The sequence below is a fragment of the Helobdella robusta genome (assembly GCF_000326865.2).
Source record: "Helobdella robusta unplaced genomic scaffold HELROscaffold_1, whole genome shotgun sequence".
NCBI lineage: Eukaryota > Metazoa > Annelida > Clitellata > Rhynchobdellida > Glossiphoniidae > Helobdella > Helobdella robusta.
This window is the reverse complement of record NW_008703570.1, coordinates 11,864,356-11,889,808: the sequence shown is the minus strand read 5'-3', so window position 1 is coordinate 11,889,808 and position 25,453 is coordinate 11,864,356. Positions and strand designations below refer to the sequence as shown.

Genomic DNA, 25,453 nt, shown 5'->3' with positions numbered 1-25,453 from the left:
ACATCAATAATATTCTCTAATCAACTGACTGATATTAAATTTCAAATGTTGGCCGATGTAACTAAAAGCCATTTTCTTTAAGTGCGATGTCTTGAACAAAAGGCACACTTTTTTTTGACATTCGTTTATTAGTTTCAATAAAAATTTATTTATAGATAAAAAGAGTTTGTGTGTGTATACATAATTTTATAAGTTTTCAACAAAGTTCTATTCACAAATGCACAAAGAAACAATTACAGTCCAAATCTTCCTCTTTTTTTCGTCAATGGATTTATCAGTGGTGTGGCTGAATCCCTCTTGCCAGGAGTTATTATCGGCGTTCTTTAAAATAAATAAATTGGAAAGTTTATTTTAAAAATCACAATACAACAGCAACTACAATATTTAATAATGTATAACCCCTTTGTAGTTAGTTTTACATTCCAAGAAATTACGTTGACAAATGTAATGACAACACCTAATCATGAACAATAATCTGAAACGAACGTTTTGAAATTTAAAGCAAGGGAACGTTCAACTTCTTCCCTCCTGGCCGTCAGCTGATCTTGAGCTCTCTTCATCTCATCTTCCATGTCATTCATGTGATCTTCGGCCATCCTACGTCGCTCCTACGTGTGCAGTGTTCGAAAAATTTCTTTTAAAGAATCTTTTTATTTTAATAAAATGTAAGATTCGTAATATAAAATTAGTTCTTCTTGTTGCAAAGTCACTTTGTTATCTTTTTGATGCAACGAAAAATTTTGAATAAAAATTTGTTTTCGCCAACGAAAACTAAAAAATAGCAAGACAAAAAATAAATTGTTAATTTTGGAAAATTTTGACTAACTGTCCTGGACTTGTTTGAATCTTTCACGCTATAAAACATGGGACCGAGTTCAGCCAGCCATTGCCCATCCACAGCCGTTACACACTGCATGTACTCCTAATCGAGTTCATTACAATTGTCGTTATCAGTATGTATTCACTGTTCATCACAATTATCACAATTTATAACATAAAATTTTAAAAAATCAAAAACAAAAATTATTACACTAGAAAACATGATATAACATAGAAAATATGTCAGCCAACTTTGGAAGTCATGACGAGTTCGTGGTAGACAATATAGTCGGGGGTGTAGCCCATGCCGAAGAGGGCACTTGTGGGGTGGAGATGGCAGGGCATGCCCGTTCGCAGACTCACGTACTCACCGAGTCCCTGTTTTATATAAAGAACGAACGGTTATCTCTTTAATTGCAATAAATGAATGAATAAAAATTAAACTAAACCAAAAATAGCTACGTCAAATATAAAATCAAACTAAATTTTATATAAATTGAATATTTATTTCGAATAGTAATAACGAGTCATCAAATATGCTGAATTTATATTCATATTGTAAGTATTCTAATTTAAATATTAATAAAAATTTACTACTCGGCCAAATGAGCACAAAAAAAATTCCAGCAAAAGCCCGCTAGACTAAAGAACAATAAATTGGCATCGCAGACCAACACCGTAAACACCCAAACAAACAAAAAATTATTCCATCTACATCTTTCAACAACACGAACTTTTATTCTGGCAGCCTGTTGGAAATAGGACGAGCAGATGCACTTCCTGACGATATCCCATTCACTGCTACACGAGATCAATGCCATCTTGTGCTGTTCCATTATATCCTTCAACTGCTGTCTAACTTCACGTACCTGTGTGTATGTGTGTGTGTGTGTGTGTGCATGTGTGCGTGTGTGTGTATTTGCATGTGTGTGTGTGTGTGTGTGTGTGTGTGTGTGTGTGTGTGTGTGTGTGGGTGTATTTGTAGGTGCGTGTATGAATTAAATAAATGTTGCATCAGATTTGTAATGACAGATAATAATGTTAACATGGAAGTAGCAAATTTGAAAAAATTCACCAAGAGATCAAAATGGCGAAAGTTGGGTGGAAAAAATCGAAATTATGTTTTGTCTGTCGTGAATTTAAGTTAAAAAGATGAAGTCTCCTACCTTCTTCATAGACTTGACATGGATGAAATGTTTTGTGCACCAGGTGGCGGAATGACTGAAAGAAAAAAAAAAGAATGATAAATGAAAAATATTGAACGATTTTTAAATAGTTATTAGATAATAAACTTAATTATATTCGATGGAATAAAATGATGTCATGGCCCATAGATTAAAATAATTTTTACGCCAATAAATGAAAGCTGCGACATTTGGCTTCATCTCAGCACTGCTTTAACATTTTAATCAACACCATCCGGATTATCTTTATAACCTTCACAGATACAAAAACTTCAAAAAAATAGCCCAAAGTACATTGGAAATATTAAAAACTATCCATAAAAAATAAGGCGCATTTAACAGAAACAAGAAGACTGAACATGAAATAGGGAGAAACATGAAGACCAACTTATTCTTGGTCCACTGGTTGTAGACATTGAGCAGGGTCAGGTGGTCGCTTTCCGGTACTTGGAATTTTTCCCTGGCCTGATCTGAATCTTCCTCTCTCCCTTTTGGGCGGAAGAAGATGGCGGGGATGGAAAGCATTGAGACGATGGTCTGGAAAGGTTACGTTTGAGTTTGAGTTTGTATTCATTCATTCATTCATTCATTCATCCATTCATTCATTCATTCATTCATTCATTTAACTACATAAACTAACACAGAAGATCAGAAAAATTTGTAATCTGTCTACAAAGACCCAGCCGATCCAACTCGCCAACCATTCTCACAATAGTACAATTCTAATCACAGCCATCCTCATCATTTTCATTATAAGCACACCAATAACATAATCATAAGAAAAATAACGTACCAATATCTCCTGGCTGCAACCCATTTCGGTGGAGACGATGAGCATTTTTGATAATGCAGGATCAAGCGGGAACTCCTCCATGTTTCTTCCTAGGGGCGTGAGAGACCCCGTATTGTCCAGGGCTCCAAGCACCCACAACTGGTACATTGAATTCATTATGTTGTCCTGAATTTGTTGGTGTCGTTATGACGATGCCGTTAAGCGATTGCTTACAGTTCATAGAATAAATAATTTCACTATCAATAAAGCTTGTTTATTTAAATTTGCCACACACCACCAACATCACTTGCAAATGAAATCAAAAAAGTAAGAAATCGAAGCCGTTCTTTTACTTAAAAATCTAATTAATAATCATCATTTAGCTATAATCACCGTTAGCTATCATCCCGACCGTAATCACCATCATCTCTACCATCATATCATATCATCACATCATATCATATCATCAACATCATCATGATCATCATCAACATCATGATCATCAACATCATAATCATCATCAACCTCAGGTGGGGGGTCCATGAAATGAAACTGTAGTAGATCCTGGACTCCGAGGGACTTGAGTAGAAGTACGACGTTGGCGAGGTTGGTCCTCTGTATCTCGGGCACGGTCACCGTCATCAGGTCCTCCTTGTACTGACGCGATGTGTACAGTCGATAGCACATCCTGTCACGTTGTTGTTGTTGTTGTTGTTGATGTTGTTGTTGTTTCAATCATCATCAAACCAGTAAATAAAGAAATTACAACATTCACAGTAGTCGTGAGAGTAACAAAATACCGAAGATTTCACATAAATTCAATAGAAAGTTACAAATTATTTTTTGTACCTGCTAATAATAATTTCTGATTGCGCTCTCATTAATATTTATGATAATTTAGTTGTGAATGATTAATAAATGGTAACATGGAAATGGTGGTAGTGTGCTAATGAATATTTTATGTTAATGACTGACCCGGGACCAGTCCTGCCTGCCCTTCCACTACGTTGATTAGCATTTGCCTGACTGATAGGAAATATCTGAAGAGCGTCCATACCTAATTAATATTAATGAGTCAGTTATCATTTATTTATTTATTCATTTATTCATTAATTCATTCATTCATTCATTCTAATATTAACCGATTTTAGGGTTGTAGAGTTTCAGTTTGCAGTAGCCACTGTCGATAACAACCTGGATGCCGTCAACTAAATTATGAAAAATTGGAAATATGCTTGATGACAAAACTTTCAAACTTTTGGACAACTCAATCAATCATTCAATGCTAATCAATCGATCAATCAATCCATCAATCAATCAACCAGTCAATCAGCAACCATCAAATCAATGCCCCCACCAGTAAGTGACGTTTCGGCAATGTTTGTGGCCACCACACACTTTCTGACGCCACCGGGAGCTCGTTGAAATATCTTGGCCTGCAAGTCACTGGGCAGTTGCGAATAGATGGGCAGTATGGCCAGTTGAGGCGCGTCGTCCAACTCACCCAATCTCTCTAAATGTAGTAGTGGTGGTTGGTGGGTAGTGGTGGGTTCAGTTCAAATGAACATTAAACAAACTTCATTGTTTTACTTAATATAAATTTTCTAAACAAAATTGTACGCTAAAATTGAACACTTGATAACTTTAAAACAAAAACTGAATCGATCGCTAAATACAAAGTAATCTTAAAGTCGCTGCAGCTAATGTGATTGAATGAATGGAAAAAATGAATGAATGAACGAATGAATGAATGGACGCACCTGCAATCAATTCACATGTAACTTCAATGTCCTCTTGTCCAGGCATGAATATCAGCATGTCCCCTGAACGTTTAATCAATTATGCATTTATAATATTAACCAATTAACCAATTAGTCGGATAACTAATCCAAAAAAAAATTATTATCGATGAATCAATCACTTGACTATCCATCCATCTAACCAACCAACCATCCATCCATCCAACCAACCATCCATCCAACCAACCATTCATCCATCCATCCATCCAACCAACTAACCGGGAATGCCGCCCAGATGAACTTGCAGTGCCTGCTTCACAGCTGCTTCCACATAATCTTCTACTGTGTTCTTCCTATTTGCAATCATTTATCCATACTTTTAAAATATTTTAATTAGTAACTGAAAATAATAAAATAATTTACATTTCATTTGCATATCAGTAAAATAATAAAATATTTAACATCTAGCAAATATATTTTTATATAGCATACATTTTTACAATTGAACGGCGCTCTAGCCAAATTAGCAAAATAGAGTATAACATAAATTATAGGATTATAATTAAATTTCACAAGGATGACAATTGAAAAGAAGCAGAAAGGACGAACGCGAAAAATATTTCAACTGGAAAGGTTCGGCCTGGAATGGTGAAGACGGGGACATTGCCGAAGAATGTGGAAAACTTGTCTGAGTCCATAGTAGCCGATGTTACAATGAGGCGCAAGTCTTTCCTTCGTGTTAGAACCTGCAATGACGTCATTGTAGATTGCGTCGTAATGGTGACGGAGTGAAGATGACGTGGTCGTCTCGTTGTGAAGGTGGAAATTAATGGTGGTGGTAATGGTGGTCAAAGGCATTTACATCGATTGAGCTAACTCACTGATTGACGGTTTTATGCGATTAAAACAAAACGAAAACAAAACGTCATCATCACCAACATCGTCATCAACATCCTCACTATCATCATTATCATCCCCATCATCATCATCATCGTCCCCATCATCTCCATCATGATCATCAACATCCTCACTATCATCTCCATCATCATCATCAACATCCTCACTATCATCTCCATCATCATCATCACCATCATCATCCCCATCATCCCCAACATCATCATCATAATCATCATCATCATCATCACAAACCTCTCTCAGCAGTCCAAAGAGGACGTCGGTATTGAGTGACCTCTCGTGTGCCTCGTCCATGATGATGGCACTGTAGTGGTCGAGGTCAGGCTCTCTCAGGGATTCACGTAACAATATGCCGTCTGTCATGTACTTTATGATGGTTCTCTGTCCATGGTTGATTGTGTACGTGAGTGTGTGTGTACGTGTGGGTGTGTGCTTTATGATAGTTTTTAGTGTATTTCATGCATACGTTATAATTATCATGATGGAATAATATATTAAGAGTTACAACAAACAAACTAACAAACAAACAAACACCTGCCTACAAAAATTTGAACCAGCAAAGCAACAACAGAACAACAACAGAGGAGAGAGTAGTAGAGAAGAGATACAGCAGACAGACAGCCAAACAAACACACACCTACCTCATTAGTGCAGTCTTCGAACCTGATGGCATAACCAACATCCTCGCCTAGAGGCACTCCCATCTCCTCGGACACTCGCTTGGCGACCGACATGGCGGCCACCCTCCTTGGCTGCGTGCATCCCACCATCCCGTAATCCGTGTAGCCGTCTTCGTGCAGGTACTGATCGTGATGATAACGACGACGATGATGATGAAGACGATGAATGATGACGACGATAAATGAGGATGATGACGACGAATATGATGACGACGACGATGATGATGAAGACGATGAATGATGATGACGACGACGACGATGATGATGAAGACGATTATGACGAAGGTTGTTTGAAATTGATGAAAGAAAGATAGTTTGTAACACAGATACATAACAGTCCCGGCACATGCCGCAAACGATGACGTCCTGGTTACAGATCCACGCAAACGCAAGCAAGACATAACAGGCAAAAACGAAAATAACAAACGTGATAAATAAAATGAGCGACGGATAAATGGACGAACAAAATGACTGTTGAATAGATGGATAAATGAACAAGATCGACGCATGATGACAATAACAAACCTGTGTTAGTTGAGTTGTCTTTCCAGAGCCTGTCTCCCCGACGATGACCACCACACTGTTTTCTCGCACTATTTTCAACAGCTTCAAATGAAATTTAATTAATTCCTTCAACATTCATACGACAATTTTTATGAAATCAATTAATATTATTTAAAAATAATTATAAAATAATAGACAGAAAGTGGATTTTAAAATCTGAAAACTTTTTAGTGGTAAGAATTTTTTTTTTTTTCAATCAGCGTACGTAAAACAAGCGTGAATGAACGTGATAGCTGAGGATCTCTTGGAATTCAAAACCAGTTACTGCATAAACAGTGCCAGGCATCTTAACCATTACACCACCATAGTGTCTACGGGTTAACAAAATGACTCGAAAGATACACTATTAAAAATATATCCAAATAACAATTTAATAAAATTTGATTGAAATTAGTGACTCCACCTCCTGTCTGACGGCAAAAATGGGCAGAAATTCTCGCTGCTGTTTGATGGATTTGCTGGTGGCAAATTCTGAAACAGCTTCTGATTTATTATTGATCATGTGTTCGGCAAATTTTTGGTCCGATTTGTAATCCACCGAATCGCTTTTGTCCTTCTGCCGTGTGATGATTGATGATTGGTTAAAAAGATTTGAAATAATTTTTAAAAATAATTTAATTAATGAAGTCAACGACATTAATGACAAAAATAATAATGACAACAATGGTAATAATATCATTAATAACAACAACAACAATAATAACAATAATAATAAAAAACGAAATTGATTGACAACTTCCTCTTCCTCTTCCCTCTTGATCCCCATGATGTCTCCGATCCTACTCCCGGCCAGCTCCCAATGTTTCTTCTGAGCCTTCTTTCTCTCCTAACCGGTAGAATGTTAAAAATATCATCATCATCACCACCACCAACATCATCATCATCACCAACATCATCATCATCATCATCACCAACATCATCATCATCATCACCAACATCATCATCATCACCAACATCAACCACATTAATAAAATCACAAACAACAACAACAGCATTAACAACATTAATAGCATCATAAACAACAACAACAGCATCAACAACATTAATAGCATCACAAACAACAGCATCAACAACAACAACAACCTTCTGTTCTCGATGTTGGAGGACGACAGCACTGCCCTTGCGAGAGACAACTGCCATGTCTGAAGTCGGATCCTGTTAACAATGATAATAACGATAGTAAAAATAATAATAAAATTAATATTAAACGAATAATAAATAAATAAATGACTCTTTTGTAACAACAAAAGTTAGCAACCCAAAAAAAATAATTTAAAAAAGTCGTGTTTAACCTTCAGTGGCACTATGGGTTCCGGCTGTTTGGTAAAAACTATCCTTCCGTCGAGGAATGGAGGAACAATGTTGTGGACCAGCAAGTGAACCCTCGCTTCTGATTGGTTGTCAAAGTCTTCCTCATGGTCCAATCGGATCACAGCTCCACTGCGGTACATACGATTTAGTTCCCACATTTCGTTATCCTTTGTGGCAGGTTTTGTATGAGTTGTTGTATTAATTGATAGTTGTGAGAATGATTTTTATTTCATTAGTTAAAGGAGAGAATGAAATATTTCAAAATCCTTTATGTACATTGAAATGGTAAATGAAATGAAACGGTAGTCTCCATACCCACACACACACCACACACACACACACACACACACACACACACACGCAAACACACACACACACTAACTTTTTGTATCTGCCTCTGTTGGGCAGACATTTTTTTCTTCTTCTTCACTTCCAGTTCCTGTTCCTTCCTCCTGGTGTACTCGGTGTCGTCGATGCATCCAGGGTCCTGCTCCTGGTCCATGTTGTACCAGAGCCGATCTGCCTGGATCTCGCACTCACGCAGCTCCTCATCTTTCAAATGTTAATGGGGTCAAATAAAAGGAGGGTTAAAGGTTATTAATACTTTGAAAATTCGTTTCACTGCTTGCTCCCAGCAGTTGGATATCAATTAAAACCATTGGAGATTCTCCAATTTGAGGAAGTCTAATATATAAATGAATAAAAAATATAAATTTACCTTTCTCAAAATCTCTATCACCATCATCTTGACTGCCATTAAACTTCCCATCACCCCCATCACCATCTCTCTCGCCACCACCATCCTTGTTGAACTCTCTCGGGGTGTATCTCACTTTCTTGCCTCCGTTCTCCATCCAGTTGTTGTACTTGTAGGCTGGTGTCGGGGCTGGAGTTTTTTTACGTGAAGAAGACGACTTTGAAAATGACGATCTGTAAAATATTTGAAAAAAAGTTAAATTAAACAACGACACGAAAGGTAAGTCGAACTGATGACAATTAAAATTATTAAGTGTCACTAAACTTTTTAAATAAATTTACTAACTAGAGAAATAATTTTACAATTTATTTCCTGATTTTGAAATACTGAAAACTTTAGAGCGTACTTTACGTAGCCGCTATCTGAATGGCGAGACCTTTCCTTTTGCCTATCACCTTTTTTTGATAACGAAGATGATGACAAACTTGGTGTCGGTACATCCCATGATGATTTTTTCACCACCGATGATGAAGAAGACAAATCATCATCATCCCAGTTCGTTCTTGAAGGCGTGTCTAGAGGTTGTAAAGGGTAATTTTGATTAAATTCACTGCTCATCTCTAAGCATATTAGTTATAAATAATAAATAAATAATTGATAAAACAACAACAACTGCAAAACTGATGGTGGTTTTATAAAAAGCAGCTGATTGCCATTGTTATTTACCTTTTGACGATGACAACCTCGGTGTCATTGGACCTCTATTCCTCGGTGTCTCCTCCTCCCAGCCCCTTCTAGATGACCTTGAACTTGACCTATAACTCTCACCTTTTGACGTTTCCTCTCTACTAGTTGTCTGTGTTACTGATGTTGACGATGAGGATGACGAACTGTTTTGCTTCTTCTCTGTTTTGTAAAACGTGAATAAGCAAGTTATGAAATTAAATATTTTTTATTTTTTATACCTAATTCGTACTAAATGTCAAGTTGTTAAATTTAATAACTAATATGGATGAAAAAGATGAATTACCAACTGAGAAGAGTTTATTAAAGAACTTGTTTAAAAATAATATGATCGTATGAAATTAATAAAAAATTCACCAATCTCCTATACCTTTATTATCTTTGGAGGAAGTATAAACACCCCGATCTCTATCTCTTCTATCTTTGCTCTTCTGCAAATATGCATCACTTACTCCGCCTGTGTACGTCGGGGTCTCATCAATTCTCTCCCTGTATGTTCTGCTTTTTTGAAAGTTCATCATTTTAAAATTTTACCATCTTGCTTAGTTGTAGCAAATTTTTTGTTAAATAAGCAATGAGTTATTAATGAAAATCATAAAAATTACTGTATTAAATACAAAAATTATGTACAAAAAAGTAATGCAATCTTAACAGCTAAATAAAAAATGAAAATTTATTAAAAAATTTATGAAATCTTTTAGAACATATATAATTTTTAACCATTTAAATAAAGATTTCATCATATCATTATTTAAATAATAAAAGTAAAAAATCTTGTTTTGAACATAAATTAGAAAGCTAAGGCACATTTTTGAAAAGAAATAAACATTTTCTATAACATTTTCACATTTATTAATCAGTTAATAATTTAAAGAACTTAAGCCCTTATGGCTTATGGCATAAAAAAGGTTGTGTTATAAATAAATATTATAATGTTTATAACTGAGATATGTATAAGTCTATGATATTTATATGATAAATACAAAAATACATGAAAGTGATATTATTGTTGTCCTTTTTTGTGCTAAAATTGACAAAGTATATGAGAGTGCGAGTGTCGGTAAATAAAACAAAAACAAATCAGATATAAATAATAATAAAGCTATTTAATTTATTAAAGAAGGAAAAGGAGGCTAAATTTTAAAATTGTCATTGAGTTTAAATAATTATAAGTTATAAGTTTTAACTTAAAACTAAGTTTATATTAGTTTTTTAGACTTTAGAGTATAGTTTAGTCTAAATTTAAATAGTAAATAAATTATAAAACCATGATAAGCATATCTAAAAATTATTGAAATTAATTTGCATTTGAAGCTTACTGTTCAATTAAATAATTAAAATTTAGTCAATAAAATAAAAAAATTTAAAAAAAGACCTTGCGAGTTTCTGTTTGTCCATATCGGAACTTTCCCGTTTTTTCTCGGCCGCAATTCTATCAAGTCCCAATCTTGAGTGATTTGTGAAGAAGGTTGATGTTGGTTTTTTGAAGGTGTGGGGCTCATCAGCGGCAGACGATTTTTTCATGATGATCAGTCCACCCTCTTCTCTGCCCGTCGTGCCTTGCAAAACGTCGTGCTCCTCGTCAGACATTTTTATTTTTAGTGGTATAATCTAAAATTGAAACTAGTTTTAAAAACAATTATTAGTGAAAAATCAACTGAATGTTTTTAAATGGCTTTTAGAAATTGACGCGAAATTTACACCTAAAAAACGTAATTTTAATTATCGCTGTTTGTTTATAAACATACATAGAAAATGTATATAACATGTACAAAGATAAAATATTTTTCAATCACTAATGTACGTAATAATATGAACGTCTTGAATGAAGCATTATTTTATCAAATCAATTATAAATATTAAAATTAGTTATTAAAAAAATTAATTATTTACCTGTATAACAAACCTAAAAAAATATTGCAAATATTTACCACAATATAAGACTTCAATTGAAAACTGTTAATATAATTAGCAAACAGAGAATAAATCAAGGTACACTAGTTCGAATTTTTTTAATTTAACCGGATATAATTGTAGTTTTTTTTACTAGATTTATGTATATATTCGCTATAGTTTGAAAATGTAAAACTTGGTTTTGGAAATCTCACCGATTTTGATATAAAGTTTCTTGAATCGAATATATAGTTACCCTAATTTGTTACTGAAACTCACTAGAGTTCGTTATATTTGAAGTTTGGTGTTGATAGCGAATGAAGTTTGTAGTTTTTCACTAGATTTCTTAGTACACTATTTCCAGAACATGAAGATGTATAATTTTGTAATGGTATTAGCGACTTTTCTATGTATAGTATCATGAATCGACCAAATAGTTATTATTATGTATTACTGAAAACACACTATATTTCAATGTTTTATAGAATTTGGTGCAATATAGTGAAATAAACTGATAGTTTCTACCCAGATTTATATAGTGCTCAAACTCCTGAGCTTAAAATTGTATAATTTGTTAATTGAATTCCCGAAGCCTTTGATATCTAATAATCGTCCGCACTGTTACCATCCTATGTACTGAACTCGCACTAGAATTCGATATTTTTGGAATGTTGGGCTAATATGATGATTTAAACTTGTAGTTTTTTAATAGATTCCTGTAGTACACAATTTTTTGAGAATGAAATTGTATAATTTAGCACTAGAAATCTCGCCGTCTTTGGTGTATAGTATCTCGAATCAAATGAATAGTTACCATTATGCATCACCGAAATCACACAACAGTTCGATATAGGTATTAGATAATGTATAGATATATATCTATAGATTTGATATATTTATAATTTGGCGTTTATATGGTGAATCCATGGGTGAATCAAGCAGGTAATTTTTTGGCTAGATTCATGTAGTACTATATTCTGGTTTATTGCAAAATTACAAAATAGAAACCATCGGCAATAAAAATATATTGTACATCTTTATTGGCTCCAGCCTTAACTCGCCACTTCCTTTGCACTCGGTTTTTGCCTGCACGTGCGTGACACCGTCTTTTGTTTCGCCATTCTGTTAAATCGGATGATAAAATGGCTCAAGATGCTGATCTGATTCAACTTTTTGGAAAAATTGGATTAACAGAAAATAAATCCAAAGACACAATTAAAAATACAAGCCTGAGCGAAAATCTCAAAACTGTTATCCATGAGGTGCGTGTTTCTTTCATTTGTGCTGATTTTTTTTTACATCTGATTTAATTTTTATATAATTATTATAATTAATAGCGGAGTTTCCTTATTCTGAGAAAGACCTTGTCCGACGCCATAGGATAACTTGAATAAAATGTTTTAAATTTTTAAAGAATGTTGTGTTTTTGTTAAAGTTATTTTTTATGGACTTGGTTAATTTTGCATTATGGTTATATTATAATCATAATGATTCTAATCCTAATGTAAAAATAGTTGAAAAAAACTACACAATGGGCATACGAAAAAGTGTGTTGATTAATATTTATTTATTTATTTGATGCAGTTTTTCTTTTCAGGCTGAAAAAGTTGATAAGGAATGTCTAAACAATAAAACAGTTGGGAATCTTCTGTATGTTCTTGTGACTAAACTGAAATCTCAAATTGCTCATCACAGATCCTTCTTGGTGAAGTACATTGCAAGCAAGAAAATCAATTCAGAAATTCAGCTGAATGGTTTGTAGCAATTTTATATGCTTTATTTTATAAATATTTTTTTCAGTTAATGATCATTTTTTGCTGTGTCAATTAAATAATTGTTTTAATTTTCTTTAAGCATCTTAATTTGTCATTTATATTATTATAATGAGTTAATAAAACTGTAATTTATTATAAACAAAATTAATATTACTGCATTTTTTTATTAAATTTTAATTTAAAAATGTTGATAACAAAGTATAATTAATATGCATAGCGTCATTGGACTACTTATTGCACCATCCAAATGCTAATGTGGATGTGAAGAAGTTTGAAGACATTTCAGGAGTGGGGATTGTGGTGACTTCAGAACAAATTGAAGATGCTGTTTGTATATTTTACTTTTTTGATTTATGAAATGATTCTTAAATTAGTTTTTTTTGTTATTTTAGATTTATTAATCATTTTTTAAATATTTTAATTTATCCCATAGGTGACAGAAAGCATGTCAAAGTTTAAAGATGAAATCTTAACAAAGAGGTACAATTTTAACACTGGGTTGTTAATGGGTTAGATTTTGTTTCATATTCTTTTAGCTTCTTTATAATCGCATCTCATTGTCATTATATGAAAATTGGTGGTTGCTTCATTGATGAAGATAACCTGTATGTATTTCTTAGAACATAATGATCTGTATGTGTTTTTGCTTTTTTGAATGTTTAAATGTAGTTCCTATTCATTATTAATTGTTGAATAATGAAACCATGTAAAGTTTTCATGTTCATGGATTACTATGTAGTGAGCATGGAAATGAAGGCATAGCAAACAGACATGGTGATATAAAATGAGGATTCAATCAAAGTCATTACTCAGTACACTGATGTTCACAAGTGTACTGTTTGCAACACTTTGTACATTATTTTATCACCTTGTTCTTTTCTTTTATCTCATTTTAAAATTTAGATTTACACTGAGTTATAAGATGTGCTCATTGGGTTAACATTCAACATTGCAGATGTTATTATCATTAATTGATGAATTAATCAGTACTAAATTACCTTTTTGCAAAGATAACTACCATTATTAATTATTTAATTAGTTAATTTATGTATTTTTTTAATTAATTTAACCAGCTGATGTCAGAAAATCATTGAAATGGGCCGATGGAAAGTTTGTAAAGAGTGAAATTGAAGTTCAGGTGATAATATGGACCATGGTGGTGGTGTGGTGATTGTGATGCTGGTTGTTGCGATCATTATGATGATAATCAGTTTTTTCAGTTAGTTTCGTTTTTGTATATAGTTATTTCTTATTCTTCACTACAGCTCTTAGACATGCTGGGTCCAAAAACAGAGGATGATCTCAAGCCAAGACCAAAAGTTTGTAATTAAGTTACTTTTCCAAATTTAGTTATTATTATTTATCATTGTTTTCTTTTAACTATACTAAATTCAATGAATTCATGTAACATTTTTGCCACTAGAGTATTTGCAAGTCATCATTACCTTTTTGATGATGGTCTTTCAAAAGTTGGCACATACAAATCAATCGCATCTGATTGTTCATAGTTATTTCTCAGTCAGTTTATTTGGATAGCTGGTTGATTGCAAACTCTGAACATAATTTTTTTTTATCACATTCAATGTTCTCATTTATTTGTGAAATTTCTGCTTTCTTGGATGGTATTTTGTAATAACTTACAATCCACAGCTGATTTTAATACTAATTCAATTTACTTTTGGTTTGATACACAGCACAATGTCATTATAATTTTGAAAGGAAGCCAAGCCGAGTACCAAACAGCCACAACAACAAGCAGCAGTATCATCAACTGAAGCAACCAACAACAAACAACAACAAAAACAATCAGACAACAACTCTTTAGCGACTGCACAGTCTTTAGATGCTGTTGCCTTTACAACTGATGGATGTAAGTTCTTTTTTGTTGCGGTTGTTGGTGTTTGTTGTTCTGTTCTGTTTTTTATATTACTGTATTTTTTAAAAACTTGCAAAGTTTTTGAAACCACCAAATAGATATAGATAAAAATGGTAAACTGACTCCATTCATTGAGTTGGCAGGACACGCTTTGAAGTTTCACATGCCAGGTCTGTCTATTTACCTCAGCACAGCACTGTTAAATATGTTCTGCTTGTTAATCTGGAAGTTTTTCACAGTTTATTGATGTTTCTCTTTCATTAATTGCAGTTTAATCACTTTTAATTGCAGTGGATAACTTAGTTATTTTGTAACAAAAATATTTTTTGGAAGCATATGTTAGCTTACTCTTAGTTTCACCACATATTTTTATCCCATCACATCTTGCTGTGTTGTAACTCTTCTAGTAACAACACAAAATTGAGATGGTATATAAAGTGTTGTTTAATTAACTGTTGAAGATTTAAACATAATGTTCATCAATGGTCAGTCAACTTCATACAATTTTTCATGTTCTTGACTCATAATGAAAGATTTTCAGATTTAATTGATGTTTTAATGTTGAATTAGTGTAACCTGTGTTTATAGAAAATAAAATTTGCAATTAATTTTCTTATAAAATATTTACTTATCACTTGGGATGTAAATTTTGGCATATGTTTATTTCCTATACAAACATGCACACCTTTTTTTGTACAATCCATCACATCTTGCTGTGTTGTAACTACTGCTATAGTAATGACACAAAATTGAGATGGTATATAAACTGTTGTTTAATTAACTGTTGAAGATTTAAATACAATGTTCTTCAATGGTCAGTCAACTTCATACAATTGTTCAGATCTTTTGCGCTTATTTTTTGTCCTTGTTCTCTTTGTAATTTCAATGTTTGTCAAAATGTAATTATGATAAATTTGACTTGCTGTTAAACATAATTAATCTGAATAATTGTAGGTGAGAATTACAAGACAGATGGTTATGTGATAACACCTAACACTATGGCACTTCTGAAAAAACATCTCCAAGAAACTAAGGGACAGGTTAGTTCATTGGTAGAATGATTTGGTTGGTTAATTAATTAATTATTGATTGACTACATATGGTTAATTGAATTACTGCATGGCATATGTAATTTATTGAATGGTCTTTTTTTCAATAATTTTTTGTTAACTTTGTACATTATTCAATAGGCAGCTAGCTCTTTTCAATAGAATAGTTCTAATCATGCTCGTCTAAACTAATAACAACATGTTGTTTTTCAACTCTGATTGTAAATTATATTTTGAAACGGTCAGGTAGTGACAAGGTTCCCTCCAGAACCCAATGGCATCCTGCACATTGGACATGCCAAGGCCATCAACTTCAACTTTGGATATGCCAGGGTAGGTTTCAATTCTATGTTGCATTAGTTTAGATTTGTGTGTGTAGGGGAAGGGAATTCCTCTCTGTTTGGTGATGCCACTCCTTTGATTAGGACATTGTAATTCGTTATGCTTAATGCTTTAGTATCATTCATTTGATACTCTTAAGGAATCAATGGTAGTAAGTAGATAGATGATTGAAATCTAATAACTTGGAATTATGTTCCAGCAAATTGATTTCATTCACACAGACATTTTCTATTTTAGTAGCTGGATGTGTTTTTAAATTTAGAATTTGAAGTGTGAGTCATTTATTTCAATATACATAATACCACAGTGAAAAATTAAATAAAAGTAATCAAAAATACCATTTCACCTAATCTGTCATATGGAAATCCAATAACAAGATGTAGGAGCAGTTTTATGTAATTACAGTGAATTAATTGGAGTTATTAGTTCCATTAAACAATAGTTCAGAAATAAAATGCATACGTTGTTGATGATATGGCAGGCTCACAATGGCATATGCTACCTGAGGTATGATGACACAAATCCTGAGAAGGAAGAAGAGAAATTTTTCGTTGGCATCAAAGATATGGTTGAGTGGTTAGGTGGGTAGCCTCTTGAATGTTACTGTCTGTTTGACGGATGCTGTACTGTGTACTAACTACATCATGTTAGGCAGATCACTACAGTCTTGCTATATGTGTCATATTTATAATTCTAGGCTACTTTTATTCAGTTTTGCTGACAGGCTCTATGTGATCCATGTAAATGTCATGATTCTAATTTTTCTTTTTTGATTGTTGCTAGTCTATGGTATTGGGTTTTAATATTTATATAGTTTTATACATTTTTGGTTTATTCATCGGATATCCTTTGCTTTCACTTTATTTGTGCTGTTGTTATTGCAAAATTTTACAGTAAGTTTATATAGTTTGATATGTTAAGCCGAAACTAAATGATGAGTTATAACTGCTACTTTCATCATGTACAGGGTACAAACCATACAAAGTGACCCACAGCTCTGACTACTTCCAGGAACTCTATGACCTTGCTGTTGAACTCATCAAACGAAACCTGGCATACGTCTGCCATCAAACATCAGAGGAGATCAAGGGCTTCAATCCTCCACCCTCACCCTGGAGAGAGAGGCCCATTGAGGAAAGTCTCAGGTTGTTTGAGGTCAGTTTCTTCTATTGTGTTTTTCTTTGTCAGTTTTTTTTTTGCTGTAGTTTGATTTTGTCATTTAGACTAGTAATTTTAATTTTTTGTGTTGAAGAAAAAATTATTGAACACCTAAAATTTCTGTTACAGGACATGAAGAAGGGGAAAATAAATGAGGGTGATGCTACACTTCGGATGAAGACAACCCTGGAAGAAGGCAAGCAGGATCCTGTCGCGTACAGGATTAAATTTACTCCACATCACAGGAGTGGGGATCAATGGTTGGTTCATTGGACGATTAATTAGCAGTTAGTTGGTCGATTGATTGATGGATTGATCGGCAGTTGGTTGGTTGATTGGTTGGTTGGTTAGCTGCTTAGTCTGTTGATTGGGACTTTTAATGTTGTGTCTACAAATTGATTAAATAACAAGAAATAACATTTTAATTTAAAAGTAAAAATGAAATTGCCACTCACTAAGGTGCATCTATCCAACATATGACTACACTCATTGCTTGTGCGACTCCATTGAGAATATTACCCACTCTCTTTGCACCAAAGAATTTCAATCTAGGTATATTTTTTGCGCCAGATTAATTATTTTTCATTATTGTTTTCCATGTTTTATCTCAGTTTTCCAATTGATGTTCCGGTTTGTTTGTTACAAAATAAAATTGAAAAGTAATTTATGTCACGACAGGCGATCATCATACTATTGGCTGTGCAATGTCCTTGACCTTTATTGCCCTGTCCAATGGGAATATGGTAGACTGAACTTGTACTATGCTGTTGTTTCTAAGAGGAAAATTGCCAAACTTATATCTGAAAAAATTGTCAGGTTAGAATACTTTATAATTATTAAATTATTTGTTAACTTTATTTTCTGAGAATGTTGCTTTTTTATTTTTAATTAATGTAAATTTATTCACCAGAGACTGGGACGATCCTCGTCTGTTCACACTGACAGCCCTTCGGAGGCGTGGCTTTCCGCCAGAAGCTATAAACATGTTCTGCGGAAAGGCATGTGATCATTTTGCACAATTTTATTCAAGCAACAACATTATAGTATGCAACTCTATTGACCGAACAGTTGAATAATTGATTGGCAGGTAGGTGTGTCCATGGCTCAGGTGACATTGGATCCATCCATGCTGGAAACATGCGTCAGAGATGTCCTCAATATTACTGCCCCAAGGTTGTTGAGAACTTTCAGCTTCAATGATGATTCTTATATTTTCACATTTTGTTTGTGAGGATGTGTAAATTGTTTAATTTATTTGGCAATACCTAAAAAATGTTGAATTGCAGAGCCATGGCAGTCCTAGACCCGATAAAGGTGACCATCACAAATCTTTCTCAGAATGTGCCTCGAACTCTAAGAGTTCCTGATTTTCCTCTTGATGAGAGCAAGTCACACCATGAAATAGACTTTGATTCTGTCATATACATCGATAGGTCTGATTTCAGAGAGGTAAAACTCTTACATATTAACAAGTTTCAAGTCAATGACTCGTTATTAAAAACTTTTCTTCAAGTAGTAAGTGCTAGGCCAATAAATAGAATTGAGCTTTTATTTTTAGACATTTATCTTATTATAAAATATTTTTCCTTAACTTTTGAATAATATATTAAAAATGCTGTACTACTCATCAGCATGCAGATAAAAACTACAAACGACTTGCCACCAACCAGCCGGTTGGCCTTCGTTATGCCAATATGGTTATCAGTGTTGAGCGTGTCGTCAAGAATTTCAACAGCCAAGAAATTGAAGAATTATTTGTCAAATGTCACCTTTTAAATGAAATAGAAAAACCGAAAGCATTCATTCACTGGGTATCTAAGCCACTGATATGTGAAATCAGACTCTACGAAAGACTGTAAGTACTTTAATTAATTAGTTTGATATGTTTTTATTTGCAGACCGAGATTCATTAAAAGTGTTTCAATAGAGAGAGAGTAGGCCCTGGGTGTTCATGAGAATTATACAAATTTGTGTTTTTAGTGTTTTGTTATTTTGTGCATACAAAATTTTTTGAGCATGATTTTTTTGATGATGTTTAAAGTTAATTACATTACATTCCTTACTTTTTAAACAAATGTCACAATAATGCAAGATTTTATATAAATGACAACAAATATTGTGATAGTAATAATTAATAATGAATGCAGTAGCGGTTCTCTGTAATGTAATGTTAATCTATTTTGACGTCATCATTCGTCACTCTGCAGATTCTTTCACAAGAATCCTGAAGATAAGAACGAAGTTCCAAATGGTTTCTTGTCTGATTGCAATTTGGTTGGTCACATTAAGTTTTTAATTGAATTCAATGATTTTATGATGTAAAAGAGAATTATATGGTGCTCAAATTTATTTTCAGTGTTTACAATTTTGACATAACTTGTGTTAAATATTTTTCATTATGAACTGAACTTTTGAGACAAATTTATTACAGAACTCCTTGCGAGTGATAGAGAGAGCACATGTTGACAAGTCGATATCCAATGCAAAGGTCCTTCAAAAATTTCAATTTGAAAGAGTTGGCTTCTTCTGTGTTGATCCTGATACAACTGATAAAAAGGTATTTAAAGTCATATATATTTTCTCCGTAGTTTTTTAAATGTTGTGATTTCTAATTATATTTATTTGCAGTTTGTCTTCAACCTCACACTGCCACTGAAAGAAGATCCAGGAAAGGCAGCTTAAATTTTATACGCTACCCTAAGCGTTCTTCATGACCAGAGATGCAGCGAAATTATTAATACACATCTAATGACTTTCTGTTGTCTGATGGCTTTGTTTATTTTATTGGGTTTTATTAAGTTGTCAGTTGATATTTTTACACTTTATTTTGTTAAATTATAAAAAAAAAATTTATTTGTTATAGCTTTTACAGTTAAATTTTATTTATCTTGTTTTTTTTTATCTCACTATTTTTTTTTTGTTTTCTTGAATCTAGGTAATAACTATGAATTTTCAATAAAAATTCAATTGACGGATGTTTGTGTTCACACATTATATTTATAAATGACGAAATAAGTCTTGCGTCAGAATAATAACTGAAGTCTTCAAGTCAGCAATTAACACTTTAAATTATTAACATGGCATAAAACAAATTAACTGGCACGTAACAGTTAACAATATGTAGGCGACATGAAACGTGTACTGCTTTTAATTACTAACTACGAAAGCGGAGTGTTATGTAGGTTGTTTTGCTAGTCTGATGAAAGTAGGAGGAGTATATTGCATATTCGACTAATTGTAACCGAGTAACGAAAAGAGTTTTAATTATAAGTATGATGAAAATTTAGTTTAAATTTTGAAACAAAAAAGACAAATGAATTAAGTCATGGAATTATGAGCAAAACAATATGTAGGACTTCAGCGTGCCTGCTGTCTGGCATCATGGTCATCATCAATTATGCAGTTTCATTGCGGTCTCAGTCTTGGGGTTTATGAGAAGAGGTGCAGTGAGCTCCTTGCCCTTTACGTAGTCCTCAAGATTCTTGAAAGGTATTTTAATTAAATATTAAACGCTGTTTTTTACGATTACAGGGGTTTACAGAATACTTAAATAAACAAATGACAATTTATTGAAAAATATCAAATAAAATATAAGAATAAGCTGCTTCTACCTCTCCTTCATAACTGGCCAGGGGAGAGACTTCACATATCAAGTTACCAGCTTTCTGCGGCTCTGATTTCCTGGAATCATTAATAAACGACATCGAAGTTGAGAAAACTACAACGTATTGCAACACGCGAATTAATTTATCTTAGTTGTACTTGAAAGTGCAGAGCAAAGAAAGAACGATGAAACTTCATGAAACCTTGCTTCATTGTCATCTTCCTGGTTTGAAAGCGAGGATTGATTGCAGGAAATAAGTTTACCGCCGGCAGCTTCAATCCATTTCCTGTGCAGTTGGAACACAGATTCTCTGCAAGTCGTTGGACAGTCAACACCAGCTGAGTCGGCATTCTTCAGTGGTGAGAACTCGTCCGATCTAATGACTTCCCACACTGCGAAGTCGCTGTTTTGTTGTTAATGCGGTAAGATAGTTAAATTGAAAGATCTCAATTTTTCATGCAAGCCTTTATAATTTTGAAAACAATGAAAAATATTTAACAAAAGTTCAAACTTTGTGAACTGGAAGACATCAAAAATAAATTTTTCCATCTTTATTCCATTCGGTGTTTTGGGACTGACGAAATTTCCTGCTTCATCAACATGAGGAATCTTCTTCTTGGCTACATGGTGGTGCAGTTTGTCATCCTGGCTGTGAAGTCGTTAAACAAGCATCATAATCTACCTTATATTATTTTAATGAGTTAATAATTCTAACTTAATTAAATCTCATTTTTATGTAGTAAATTTTCATATCAAATTTGGCCTTCATTACGTCATTTGTTAAGTAATAATATACTACCTTTAAACTGCATCAATTGAAAATGTATAATAAAGAACAAAGCAGAAAAAGCATGAATAAATCTAAGAGATCATCAGAAGATAACGTAAAACCAGCAGACCTAATAACATTCTCGAGGAAATCGACAGTGAAGAAATGGTTAGCGATGCCGCCGGCGTTGTACACCAAGCGATTACTCCCGTCACTTACTCTCATCTCTGACGCCTTCGTCGATATCTCACTGTACTCCATAACGTGGTACTTATTTTTGTACTTGCATATCACACCGACCGGTTCCGTGGAATCGGTCTTCTCAACTACCTGTTATGTAATTGCGTTTGAACCAACACATACCTCGTTATCATAGATATACCATTGAGAGATCAACATTTGCAAGTGTTTCTGAAATTTTTTATTTAATTGGAAACAATATTTTTATATTTTTTCTTACTGCAAGAGAAAAAATGAAACTTACAATCATACATTGAAAAATTTTTTTTAAACGGTCAGTGAAAGTAAAAAAATACATTACATATCACAATGTAAACTCTCGACAATATCAAAAACAAACACAGCAAACTATAAAAACAACATGGACTATCAATGACCTTGACGCCACAGCCGGCATTCTTTGAGGTACAGAACCCAATGAAGGTAGGATCGGCCACTTTGACAAGGATGTTGTCAACGCAGTATGCATGTAAGCATTCAACACCTCGTCTTCTGAAGTCTTCAATTATTCTGTTTCTTCTGAGTGAACTGTACAATCCGCCATTACCATCTGGGCATAGTGGGGCGGAATGAGAAATACGCATCAACTCACCTCTACCGTTAATAAACTCCTAGTAAACTTATGCAAGATAAACTACATGTGTTCATGTTCATGCATATACAGACAAACTTCTAATACAGCTTTTTCTAATTATTTTTGTATTGCGTTGACTGTGTATAGCTTGTACAACCTTAAAGACAGAATATATTAATATTCTAATTGAACATTATATTTACTGTCAACAATTAAGAAATAAAATATGAATTAACGATTGATTAAGTGAATAATTAAGTGAATGAATGAATGGATGAAAAAATGAATGAATGAATGGAATGAGTGAATGAATGAATGAATGAATAAACGAACGAATGGAAGAATGAATGAATGTATGAATAAATGAATGAATGAACGAATGAATAAATGAATAAATGAATAAATGAATGAATGAAGAATGAACGGATAAATGTAACCTGGTGCCCTGGCAATACTTGAAGTTGAGTCCATTAAGATCTTTCCATCAAAATCAACGCAAGGCATGTAACCTTTTGTGTTTAAAGTTTTTGATTCTAGTCTTTTATAAAATAATAAATTAATTAATTAATTGAAAACATATAATTGTAAACTTCATATTTGAATAACACGAGATTAGCTATATTTAACCAAAAAATGAGATGAAATAAATTAAATTAATAGAGGACCTTGTTCAAAATATATTATGTTTTGTCTATCCAGTCCAAAAAAATTATGCTGTTCAAAGAATTCTTCTGTCTGTTGTCTTGTTGATTCACTTGTCATTATGTACCTAGTTAGTTCAATTCTTCATTTCATATTAACTCCAATTATCTCAATTGCATCTTACAGTGCTCATTCAACCCGTATAACTTGACTAAATGTTTATTATATAATATTATAATAGATAATTAATTAATTATATACTGAGAATAACGTATATTTTTCATCATCAAAATTAAAAAAACAGCAAGTTCGAAAAAAATGACCAACCATGGAATGATGGCTGGTTTCCCTCCATTAACCTCAGCTGCTAACTCTTGTAGTCTCCACAATCTTTCACCCATCAGCTGATACAACGTTTTGTTTGATGGCAGTCCAACATTGTACATTCCCTTAGGATAGGAAACACCTAACCTCGTTCCTTGACCTCCAGCCAACAATAACAGACCAACCTTCCCCTCACTTATCTTCTTTAAACCTGGTGATGACATGGCAATATATAAATCATCACAAAAACTGTTGTAAATAAAAGAAAGCTAGATAAAAATTAGATGCTGTCACCTTCTTTTCTATACTCTTTCAAAATGTCAGGTTCAATTTGAGAGACTCTGCCCAGCACAGAGTCAGGGACAGGTTGCATGTCATCATCATTGCAACGAGTTTCACGCTGAAGACTTTCAAGACATTCTTGTATGCATCCATTTATGTAAGCTAAATTAAGAGCGTTGATTTGTTTCAATAATTTTTCTTTTTGATCCGAATCCAAATGATCCCAAAATCTCAAAAGATGTTCTTGCTTGTAAGTGGCCAGTTTAGATTTAACTTTTTCAAAGTCTGACATTTTTGTGCTTGAACTTTAGACACCTGATATCAGTAAATAAAATAACTGTTCAAAGGTTAAACATATCAGTCATTTCTTTAATAAGCTGCTAATGACAAATTTTTAAACGTTGTTCTTTGAAAAAAAAAGTTGATAATTTTCATGGAAAAAAGATGAAAGAAATATTTGAATTCAAATAAACATGAAAAGTTATAAAATAACATCACACTTTCAGTTGATATAAAATTATAAATTGATTACACACATAAATTGCTATGTAACATAAGATTTTTGATAATGAATGAGTATTATTACTAAGCACTCCCTCAGCAACAACATGGTCATAGTCAGTATCTGTATTGTTGTTAGCAATAAATTCTCAGGACTTGAAATTTAACTGAACAATAAACAAATACTTTCTTACTAACCAGCCAACAAATTATACCTTAACGAATACATCATATACCAGTTTTGCATTTTTCATTTTAATAATTAATAAATATTTTAGAGATAATAGATTGAATGTTTAATCTGGTGAAAAGCAACTAAAGTTTTGTGTAAGAAAGAAAAGAAAAATTGTTTCAAACTAAAATCTGAGTAAAAATCTTCTTTACCAAAAATTTAACAAGTAGCAATGAAACATATACATGACATATAACATGATAAATGATGAAACAATTTGGTTGTGTTTCTTATATAATATAAGAAACATATATATAATAGGCGCAATAAAATATATTCTAATATCGAAGATGGTGGTATAGGAATACCAAAAAAAACATTTTTATTCTATCATGCTTATAATAAATAAAAATTTTGGTTTTGAACTTAAGAAACTTGACAATAAATTACAGTCTACCGTTAGAAAAATTAAACATGAAGCTAATAAATCCAAAACATGCTATGATTTTCATCAATAATTTCATTTCTGACAGACTTAGTCTAATATGAATATATATAATTATTATATCTATATATTCAACTAGTATACATAATAAATTATTATTTTTACAATATTCTATAAATTCTAGAATTTATAGAATACTAGAAAAGAATTTATAGAATATTGTAAAAATTATGGTCTGTTACCAACAATAAATTATTATTATTATATATTATAAATTTTTTATTATAAACTATGCATACATTAGATTATATCTAATGTATGCATAGTTTATAATAATAATTAGCATATATATATATATATATATAGTTATGTTATATATATA

General features: G+C 32.8%; 3 protein-coding genes across 3 annotated transcripts; 1 reads left to right on the top strand and 2 right to left on the bottom strand.

The window, feature by feature from the left end:
* Nucleotides 1-117: 117 nt before the first annotated feature.
* On the bottom strand, nt 118-11,015 carry HELRODRAFT_188082 (hypothetical protein; the record flags this gene model as incomplete). The annotated part of the gene is made up of 24 exons (XM_009011516.1): nt 118-321; nt 487-608; nt 827-922; nt 1,072-1,197; nt 1,554-1,688; nt 1,986-2,040; nt 2,392-2,540; nt 2,797-2,961; nt 3,301-3,463; nt 3,751-3,832; nt 4,536-4,598; nt 5,261-5,321; nt 6,071-6,232; nt 6,635-6,715; nt 7,077-7,229; nt 7,410-7,499; nt 7,757-7,828; nt 7,966-8,151; nt 8,367-8,536; nt 8,703-8,914; nt 9,088-9,301; nt 9,408-9,587; nt 9,796-9,923; nt 10,801-11,015. The coding sequence occupies 24 exons, from the start codon at nt 11,013-11,015 to the stop codon at nt 234-236; spliced, it is 3,168 nt and encodes a 1,055-aa protein (XP_009009764.1). The 3' UTR covers nt 118-233.
* A 1,445-nt stretch (nt 11,016-12,460) lies between these two features.
* HELRODRAFT_63797 (hypothetical protein) lies at nt 12,461-20,200 on the top strand (the record flags this gene model as incomplete). Its single annotated transcript, XM_009011515.1, has 22 exons — nt 12,461-12,580; nt 12,916-13,072; nt 13,311-13,420; nt 13,527-13,602; nt 14,167-14,231; nt 14,359-14,416; nt 14,856-14,941; nt 15,106-15,139; nt 15,924-16,013; nt 16,269-16,351; nt 16,842-16,941; nt 17,328-17,515; nt 17,648-17,778; nt 17,978-18,070; nt 18,197-18,334; nt 18,429-18,520; nt 18,610-18,694; nt 18,805-18,967; nt 19,150-19,373; nt 19,726-19,792; nt 19,950-20,075; nt 20,147-20,200. 22 exons carry the CDS (start codon nt 12,461-12,463, stop codon nt 20,198-20,200), a joined length of 2,340 nt encoding a protein of 779 aa, XP_009009763.1.
* Nucleotides 20,201-20,495: 295 nt separating this feature from the next.
* HELRODRAFT_184865 (hypothetical protein) lies at nt 20,496-24,270 on the bottom strand. Its single transcript, XM_009011514.1, has 10 exons — nt 23,966-24,270; nt 23,675-23,882; nt 23,371-23,474; nt 23,143-23,214; nt 22,509-22,681; nt 22,022-22,221; nt 21,634-21,771; nt 21,325-21,525; nt 21,130-21,199; nt 20,496-20,999 (listed from the first exon to the last, which is right to left on the bottom strand). Exons 1-10 carry the CDS (start codon nt 24,243-24,245, stop codon nt 20,910-20,912), a joined length of 1,536 nt encoding a protein of 511 aa, XP_009009762.1. The 5' UTR covers nt 24,246-24,270; the 3' UTR covers nt 20,496-20,909.
* Nucleotides 24,271-25,453: the final 1,183 nt, after the last annotated feature.

Coding starts and splice junctions, on each gene's coding strand:
- HELRODRAFT_184865 (XM_009011514.1), bottom strand. CDS start 24,245: ATGTCAGACTTTGAAAAAGTTAAATCTAAACTGGCCACTTACAAGCAA. Junction 23,883..23,965: donor GAAAGAGTATAGAAAAGAAG/GTGACAGCATCT, acceptor TGTCATCACCAG/GTTTAAAGAAGATAAGTGAG. Junction 21,200..21,324: donor GAAGATGACAATGAAGCAAG/GTTTCATGAAGT, acceptor TAATGATTCCAG/GAAATCAGAGCCGCAGAAAG.